The sequence below is a fragment of the Mandrillus leucophaeus genome, unplaced genomic scaffold (assembly GCF_000951045.1).
Source record: "Mandrillus leucophaeus isolate KB7577 unplaced genomic scaffold, Mleu.le_1.0 Scaffold559, whole genome shotgun sequence".
NCBI classification, from domain to species: Eukaryota; Metazoa; Chordata; class Mammalia; order Primates; family Cercopithecidae; genus Mandrillus; species Mandrillus leucophaeus.
Genome location: NW_012106019.1, coordinates 198,125 through 208,056, shown reverse-complemented (window position 1 = coordinate 208,056; position 9,932 = coordinate 198,125). Strand labels below are relative to the sequence as shown.

The 9,932-nt window shown below is 34.8% G+C and overlaps 1 protein-coding gene across 4 annotated transcripts in view; it reads left to right on the top strand.

Moving 5' to 3' along the window:
* SLC4A4 (solute carrier family 4 (sodium bicarbonate cotransporter), member 4) overlaps positions 1 to 9,301 on the top strand; it is a 365,688-nt gene extending 356,387 nt beyond the window's left edge. For 2 of the 4 annotated variants that reach the window (XM_011998142.1, XM_011998140.1), the window contains 3 exons: positions 1,017 to 1,113; positions 4,246 to 4,325; positions 5,015 to 9,301. In XM_011998142.1, coding sequence (XP_011853532.1) covers positions 1,017 to 1,113; positions 4,246 to 4,289 — 141 coding nt within the window. In that variant the 3' untranslated portion in view covers positions 4,290 to 4,325; positions 5,015 to 9,301. The remainder of the gene's footprint in view (positions 1 to 1,016; positions 1,114 to 4,245; positions 4,326 to 5,014) is intronic. The other 2 variants (XM_011998138.1, XM_011998139.1) reach the window with 1 other exon arrangement.
* The last annotated feature ends 631 nt before the right edge of the window (positions 9,302 to 9,932 follow it).

The window sequence follows — 9,932 nt, the reverse complement described above, 5'->3', positions numbered from 1 at the left end:
TGGCATGTTTTTTTTTTCTTTTTTGCTTGTTGAATGCATTGTCTTAGTTCTCTAAAAGGATACTGTTGTATATTAACCTCTTTAGAGTCACCATAAAGGAATTTTCCATGTAGGTAATAGACTTTATGTTAAGATTTTTTTTAACATTAATCTCATTTTATTTTCAACTAAAAATCATCTTTTTGGTACTTTCAATTAAGAGATATATTGGGTCTTTCAGTCCCAACATAGACTTGGAATCAATATAATGCATTTAAAAGAAACAAAGTGGTAATCTCTGGGAAATCTATTATAATTTGGGCTAGGTGGCCTGTTCTTTAAGCAGTCCCATGATTAGCTGCCTGGTATTGCAATTTCCGTTATGATTCTCTGCTTATCTGACCATCGTAGACACCTTTTTAAACATTTTATTTTCTTATGTTTTGCTTACATTTTCAGATATCTTTGCCACAAGCTAATTGAAATGAACCTTTACCCATAAAATAGTACTTAGCGTAAGAGAGGAAAGTTTATTTTCTAGTATACATAGAAGGCTTCTTGATAGCAGATATATAAACAGTCTGTCACTTGTTCTAGAAGGAAAGATGGGTCATGATTTTCCTAGAGACGGAATCAGCATAAACAAAACAAGAATTTCAAGACCATATTATAACTTCGGAAGTTTCCTAGGTTTAATCTGTTTTTGCATTGAGATCATTTGCTTCACAGATACAACTCATAAACATTGCTGATTGGGAGTCTAAGTGATAGAAAGCTTTACAATTCAGTTGTAGTGATCTCTATTTTGTGTAGTTGTAGCTTTAATGGACTCAATACCATTAACTCAGAAGAGCAGAAAACAAATGTGAGGAGGAAAGAAGGAATATAGTTAAAAGATAGCAAACTGGAAGTAATTATAGGGCTTTTCTCCTTAGTATTAAGTAAATGATTATATAAAACGGTTTGATCGACAGTAGCAGATAGGAAGGACTGTATAATAAAAACATTCTAAAACCTGTTGTACATTTTTTTCACAGTCTGACTGCCCATACTCAGAAAAAGTTCCAAGTATTAAAATTCCAATGGACATCATGGAACAGCAACCTTTCCTAAGCGATAGCAAACCTTCTGACAGTGAGTAGAACTAACCTCTTGCATGCTTGCTTGAATATGATTTGCACTTACAGAGAAAAAACACTTTAGAATTGCCATCTGCATTAACTTGCCCTCAATTTTGTTTTGCCTTTTTTCTATGAGAAGATTTACACTTAATTATAATAAAACTTTATTTTTACATACCCTAAGCTTCACTCTTCTTTTTATCCATAACCTTTTAAATTTTTATTTGGTAGTCTTTTCCCTCACCCAAATCATCCCCAGTTTTTCCAACTACTAAATTAATAACCACGGTTTTAATTGATTTTTCTTTTTTTTTTTTCCTGCTGGTATTTTGAATTGCAGCTTATAATACTACATCACTGTCACTGTTTGTCTTCCTTAGGTTTCAACTAGTGATCAAATCAGCTCAAAAGAGAAATTGCATCATTGGTGTCTCAGTGATCAATAAATCAATTGTTAATATTAAGAATCTGGAAAAATTTAATTTTGATTAAATTAGCAATCATGAAGTATTAGTACAACTTTCTAGATATAATTTATATGCATTTGCTTTCTAATCTCTTCATTCTCCCTTTTGCTATTTCAAAATTATTGTTATAACTGCACTGATCTTTCTAGGGTGACAGCCTGGTGGCTATGGTGCAATGGTTTGTGACATTTTTTTCTTCTGTAATTGAATTAACAGGCCACTTAGTAATGTCAGTGACTATTTCAGACTTTCCGAATAGCAGGTAGCAATTGCCATCAAGCTACTTTCTACTTTGCATTCTCATTGAAGAAAATGCATCCTTTTAGATTCAGATGCACTTCAGAGCACACTGATCTGTTACAGAAAAAGACAGTTAAGACACTTTTATTTCTATTTTACCAAGCCACCTCGACTTCAATAAGAGGTTACTGTTATCAAGAAATGTTTGGAATGAATGTCTATTGATAAAAAATAATGGGTGTATTCGTTATCAATCATTGAGTAACAAATTACCATAAAACTTAGCAGCTTAAAACAACAAACATGTTTTCTTACACAATTCCTGACATTCAGGAATGCAGGGGCAGCTGATTTTGGTTCTGGCTCAGAGTCTCTCATGAGATTGCAGTCAGACCTGTCAAGCTGTCAGCTGGGGCTGAGTCTCTGAAGACTTTTTTTTTTTTTTTTCCCAGGAAGAAATGAAAGGATGTATTGAAAATTATAGTATACTCCCCGTTGTGGGAGTGGGCCCAAGAATAGGGATTCAAGGGCCCCATTACAAAATTTTGGGGAGTTTAAATACCCTCTACTTGGGGTACACCCTATGTAAATGAAGAGGATGAAGTAAAGTTACAAACTCATTTACTTGGCCTATGCCTCATGAAGAGGATATTTCCTGTGATAGCCAAAGTGTGAATAGGCCTCATGTTCCCTGCCTCCAGACCCTGTTTTCCTGCCTCATCTCCTCAAGGAGAGATGTGATCTCCCTAAATCTTCATGGGAGGCAGAGGGACCGATGGTCTTTTTTCTGTAACTGCTTCATTCTGGCTTGGGGCATACTCCCTACCTGTTGGGGATCACTGAACTCTCACCCTGCTCTTAGTCTAATGAAGGCAGGGTAGCTTCTTGATGGCCAGGGCGGTGTCTTCACCTGGAACTGGCTGGAACCTTTGTTGCATGATCATCTGAAGATGGATGGTCTCTAGGCAAGAGGAAATGAATTTGGTTAAAAAGGGGGAATCTTTTTAAACAAAATTCTGGGAGGCCATTGTTTTGAACTAAGCTCATGCACTAGGCCCCAAAAGACCAAACCAAAGCAAAATGAAGTCATTTGTGCTAAGGCTATAAGGAAACACATGAATTCTAGAACAGACCAGGTTTTGTTTTCTCTTCTGCACATCTCTATAACAGATATTCTTGACAGCATAGGTATCCACCCACTGAGGTTCCCATTAAATATTTTAGTCTCTGAGGACTTGGTTGGAGCTGGGGATCTGCTTCCAAAAGCACACTCATGGGGCCCTTGGCATGACGTTTGTTTCTTTACCTATGGGTATCTCTGTAGGACTGTCCATGACATGGCCTCCCTCAGAGCCAGTGATAAAAGAGAAAGAAACCAAGACAGAAGCTGCAGTCTTTTATAACTGAATCTCAGAAGTAACAGACCATTACTTCTGTCATGTTCTGATGGTTATGCAGCCCCACACTGTTAACACTGGGAAGGAATTACACAAATTCATAAATATCAGGAGACAGGGATCGCTGAGAGCCATCTTGGAGGCTGGCTACCAGCCTGGATTTAAAGAACCAAGAACTAAAGCAGTCTTACCTTTGGTGTCCAGTTTGTAACCTCTAACTTGTAACCGAGGCTAATTTCTGCCAACTTAATGGGGTTTGGTTATGAATTTCTTTTTTAATTTAAGCTCCTCAAGCCATGTTCCAACTTCATTTTTTATCTGTGGAGCATTAATAGCAAAAGCACACTGTGACACACATGTGCTTAACATGTATGTCTTCTGTTGGCATCATACCCTGGTATAGCCCCTTATAAATAAATGTAAAAGCTATTTTTAAAAAATCACTAGCCAGAATTTGAGGCTCATGGAAAAAGTTTATGTGCCAGTTGCCCTTCATCCTCTCAAAACCCCTTTTAAAGGATAAATTGCAAGTTGATATGATATTAGAAGTTTACTTAAACAAAATACACTTGAGCATTTTGCCTGCAATGTTTCCTAATGTCATGTTTATCTTTGTAATCCATGATGAAAGAACAAAACTGATAGAAGTAGTGTTGCAGGATGAGTAAGTACCTCAAAGAAAATCTTTTTTTTTTTCCTTATGAACAACAGCAGGCAAACTTAGGAATGCTGAAGATGGAAGGAAATCCAAAAGCAAGCCTTAGACACTGAGAGTGTTGTCACCCTCTAAAAATGATTTGTTTTTTATTCTTCTCACTGACAAGACAGCAGTGATCCATCCAAGAAAACCTAACGTAAAGGAAACGAAGTGATTTTGTCTTCATCACACTAGTCTTAGCTTAATACATTTTTTATTGAAATACCTAAACTTGTCTTTTTACTCTTAACAGTTATGGAAGATGCATCAGTTTTGTGAAGATTTTTGTTTTATACTTCACCATAGACCTACTATTTATGTTTTTTAAAACTTTTATTTTATAGGAGAAAGATCACCAACATTCCTTGAACGCCACACATCATGCTGATAAAATTCCTTTCCTTCAGTCACTCGTTATGCCAAGGTAAAGGACAGCCCAGTATTTTATGTTGTTCTGTGGAATAATTGCCCCACAGAAATGTAGTTAATGGTGGGTTATTGACATAACTTCTTGTTCTCCTTCCTCTGTATGATTTCTCTTAAATAAATTACCCGGTGACCAAAACTTGCTCCAGCTTTTACTAGTAGAAAGCATTCTAAGAGACCTATTTACTCTTACAAATAAGGGAATCTTTCAGTATCATTAAGTTACAACCCAAGATCAACATTAGCTCTTTTAATTTCAGTATCATCCCTGATTTGAAGGGGTGTAACTGGCACTTTCTGACAGTTCTTCTCCAGTGGTTTCTTTCCCTCTTCACAAAGTTCCAGAGATTTCAGGTTCTACTTGATTTTCTGAAATCTCTGAATATTTTTATTATGTCAGTCTTTTTGTCCTTTAACATGGTAGTACCTCTTTTCCTTTTGTGTTTGTTGTTTTTATTGTTTTATTCTAGGTATGAGATCTTATGAAATTTTTTTACTTGAATTTCTTGACTCTACTGATAACCTTCATCCCATTTAAAGTGTTTGTTTTAAATACACAAAGAAAATATAAGTATTAAAAGAGAACAAGGAAGGACATACTTGACTTCTGTACAATGCATAAACATTTGACAGATGATGAAGGAAATGTGATTTACTTACTACTTTTTTTTTTTCCTTTTCCTCTAGTCCTCCTAGAACTCCAGTAAAAGTTGTGCCTCAAATTAGAATAGAACTTGAGCCTGAAGACAATGATTATTTCTGGAGGAGCAAGGGAACAGAAACTACATTGTAACCTGTTCGTCTTTCTTAAAACTGACATTTGTTGTTAATGTCGTTGGTTTTTGTTTGGCTGTTTGTTTATTTTTAAACTTTTATTTTGTCTCAGTTTTTGGTCACAGGCCAAATAATACAGCGCTCTCTCTGCTTCTCTCTTGCATAGATACAATCAAGACAATAGTGCACCGTTCCTTAAAAACAGCATCTGAGGAATACCCCTTTTGTTCTTAAACTTTCAGATGTGTCCTCTGATAACCAAATTCTTCTGTCACTCAAGACACAGACACACACAGACCCTGCCCTTTGCCTCTATTAAGCAGAGGATGCAAGTATTAAGGATTTTATAACATGAAAATATTGAAGGAACTTCAAACTTTAGCTTTGGGGCTGTGCTTACTGGCTTGTCTTTGTCTGGTAGAACAAACCTTGACCTCCAGACAGAGTCCCTTCTCATTTATAGAGCTCTCCGGGACTGGAAAAAGTGCTGCTATTTTAACTTGCTCTTGCTTGTAAACCCTAATCTTAGAGTTATCAAAAGAAGAGAAACCTGAAGGTACTTTACTCCCTATAGAGAAACCATTGCCATCATTGTAGCAAGTGCTGGAATGTCCCTTTTTTCCTATGCAACTTTTTTTAACCCTTTAATGAACTTATCTGTTGAGTACATTGAAGAATATTTTTCTTCCTAGATTTTGTTGTTTAAATTATGGGGCCTAACCTGCAACTTATTTTTTGTCAATTTTTAAAACTTTTTTTTAATTACTGTAAAGAAGATGAATTTTTTCCTGCAGCAGGAAACATAGTTTTGAGTAGTTCTACCTCTTATTTGTAGCTGCCAGGCTTTCTGTAAAAATTGTATTGTATATAATGTGATTTTTACACATACATACACACACAAATACACAATCTCTAGGGTAAGCCAGAAGGCAAGATCAGATTAAAAGCACCATGTTTCTAAGCATCAATTTTTCCCTTTCTTTAAAAGAAACGTAACTGTTCTATGAAGGAGATTGAGGGAGAAGAGACAAACTCCTATGTCATGAGAAGAACCAACGTTCTGATAATAGTAGCATCTGGGTGCAGATGCTGATTGTATGACCACGTCAGTGTCCTATGCAGTATTGTTAGACATTTTCTCATTTTGAAATATTTGTGTGTTTGTGTATGTGCTCTGTGCCATGGTTGGTGCATATATGTGCAATGTTAGAAAGCAAAAGAGTGACGGTAGGCAGAGGGCAAAGTCATTGAGTCTCTTGTGCCAGTTTTCATAAAACCCAAACCACATATGAAAAAATCCATTAAGGGTCCAAGAAGTCTGTCCATATGAAAATGAGAGCAAATATAGTTTATTTCCCAGATATCAGTCATTATAATTGATATAATAGCTCATACATGCAATATAAAATTCATAGGAGTATTAATAGCCCATTTACATGTCTATAAAATGTAATGGGATTACAGAGCTGCAGAGTACAGTGTAACGGTACTCTCATGCACTTTTTTCAGGATGCAAAGGCAATTATTCTTTGTAAGTGGGACTTTTAGAACATATTAGTGTACATATTATATGTATGTATATTTCAAAGTACCACACTGAAAATTAGACATTTATTAACCAAATTCAACATGGTATTTAAAGGTTGTTTTTAATATGATACATTACATATTGTGAATGTATATTAAAAAACATTTTAAATGTTAAAATTATAATTTTGGATTCATATAACCACAACTGTGATATGTCCTAACTATAACCAGTTGTTGAGGGTTATACTGGAAGCAGAATGAAACCACATTTTTTGGTTTGATAATATGCACTTATTGATTCCCACTCATTGTTATGTTACTTAAATTATTATTCTGTCTCCTTGTAATTTTGATTACAAAAATGTTATTATCCTGAGTTAGTTGTTACTTTTACAGTACCTGATACTCCTAAAACTTTTAATTTATACAAATTAGACAATAATGACCACAATTTTTTCATTAAAATAATAGTGGCGAATTATTTGTTATTGTGTTGAAACCTCACCTGCCAAATTCTGGCTTCATATTTGTATTTAGGGCTATCCTTAAAATGATTATTCTGTATTATGTAGCTTTCTATTACCCTAACATAAACCAGTATAAGAAGACTTTCCCTTTTTCTTTACTCACGGAAGCATCAATAAATTGTTTAAAAACCATGTATAGTTTCAGCTTAACCTGTGAGCTTGTTAAGTTAAACAAAGTTTACTTTTATAAAAGCTCTAGCTAAAACATTTTTTTTCTGATCATGAATCAAGTATCTGTGGTTCATGCCCGTCTCTATACCTATCAAAGAATTCCTGAAGCAACTAAACTCATCATGTCAGCCTGTGAGTAGAGGTGAAACCTATGTGTACCTCTGTTTATGATCCATATTGATATTTATGACATGAACACAGAATAGTACCTTACATTTGCTAAATAAACAGTTAATATCAAATCCTTTCAATATTCTGAGAACCCAGGGAAGTGTTTAAAAATGTCATTACTTTCAAAGGAACAGAAGTAGTTAACCAAACTAACAAGCAAAACCTGAGCTTTACCTAGTAACACCAAATTATCCGTATCTTAGCTAAATTTACCCATTGCCTAAGAATGAACCAGATTTGGTGGTGGTTTTGTTTCTATGCAAACTGGACACAAATTACAACAGTACATTTTTTTATAAGTGTTTCTCCCTTTTCTCCATAATGTGACTTACGGAGATAAAGGATGCAAAAGACAAAGACAAAGTCCGCTTAGAGTTGTTAACCAGAAAGTCCTGGCTGTGGTTGCAGAAACACTGTTGGAAGAAAAGAGATGACTAAGTCAAGCGTCTGCCTTATCAAAAGAGCAAAAATGCGTCTGGTTTTGTTTTTGGGAGAAAAATATCTTGGACACACTGTTTTCCTTGATAAAAGTCATCTTCTCTACTGTGTGAAATGAATACTTGGAATTCTAATTGTTTTGTGTGCCAGGGGCAGTAATGTCCCTGCCTCTTCTCCCAATCAAGGTTGAGGAGTGGGGCTGGGGAGAGGACTTAACTGACTTAAGAAGTAGGAAAACAAAAACCTCTCTCCTCAGCCTTCCACCTCCAAGAGAGGAGGAAAAACAGTTGTCTGCTGTCTGTAATTCAGTTTGCGTGTATTTTATGCTCATGCGCCAACCCATACAGAGTAAATCTTTTATCAACTATATACTGGTGTTTAATAGAGAATGATTGTCTTCCGAGTTTTTTGGTTCCTTTTTTAACTGTGTTAAAGTACTTGAAATGTATTGACTGCTGACTATATTTTAAAAACAAAATGAAATAATTTGAGTTGTATTACAGAGGTTGACATTGTTCAGGGATGGGACAAAGCCTTCTTCAATCCTTTTCATACTACTTAATGATTTTGGTGCAGGAACCTGAGATTTTCTGATTTATATTTCATGATATTTCACATCTGCCCTTCACAGCATGAGCATGAAGCCCAGTGGCACTAAGTGGCTGGGTACAATCAAGTGATATTTTGTAGCACTTCACTATCTGAAAGGCCATGAGTTTTCAGATTTCATTGAGCTTCATTGCAGCCTAAAATTTTAAAAAAGTTTTGTAATATGCTAACCAGTCAAGTTGTGTTTTGACCAGAGATTTAGATATGTCCAATTTCCTGGCTCATTTCATTGTGCTCTATGGGTACGTATAAAAAGCAAGAATTCTGTTTCCTAGGCAAATATAGCAACTCAGGGCTAAAGTCATCCAGTGAAACTTTTAGAGCCAGAAGTAACTTTGTCCCAGTCCTACAATGTGAAAAGAGTGAATAGTTGCCTCTTTTTAGCCATTTTCATGGCTGGTACATATTCGTACACATTACTTTTCAGAATCAATACGCACTTTCAGATATTCTTATTTTTATTCTCTTACGTCTTTATTAACTTTGGAGAGAGAAATGATGCATCTTTTTATTTTAAATGAAGTAGATCAACATGGTGGAACAAAATGATAAAGAACAGAAAACATTTCAATATATTACTAATAACTTTTTCCAATATAAATCCTAAAATTCCTATAACATAGTATTTTACAGTTTTATGAAGCTTTCTATTGTGACTTTTATGGAATTAAGAGATGAAGAAGATGAGATATTTTAGCATTTATATTTTTCAAAATTATATGTATACTTAAAATAAAGTAACTTTATGCATTTATGAGTGTCAAGTGTTTCTGTTCAATGCCTCAAATAATTGTTCAATGCCTATTATTTTACTTCTTTGGGTGATGCAGGGAATACAAAGATGAGCAAGTCAGAGTCCCTGTCCCCATGTTGCTTTAGTTACTCCAGGCAGGAGGATAAAATTAGTGTCCAAATTATATTTTTTTAAAAAGCTTTTAAGAATTATCTAAGTATTAATGAAATGTTATTATGCAAAGAATCAAAGCAAGAAAAAATAGGTCCAACTAAGAGTGATAGGATTTTTTTTTGAGAAGATAGTATTGTCTTCTTTTATAAAGTTAGTGAAATATAAAATACCACTTTCTTGAATTCAGGATGTGGTATACAGTAAATTAATTCTCAAAACAAAACAAAAAAACTGCTAAGCATAGTAAGTACTTATTCAAAAATAATTGTTCAAATGAATGAAATCTTAGAATGACTTTTAACAGAAGATACATTATATACACTTTTGCTGGGTCTGTCCAAGGTTTTGTGTAATATTTAAAATTCTCTAGGTAGCTTCAGTCCAAAATTATAATCAGAGAGTGGTGGTGTTGGGTTGGGGGGTGGGTACCAGATAATAGGATGAAAGAGAACTTCTGGTTGCAGTAAAAGGTAACGTA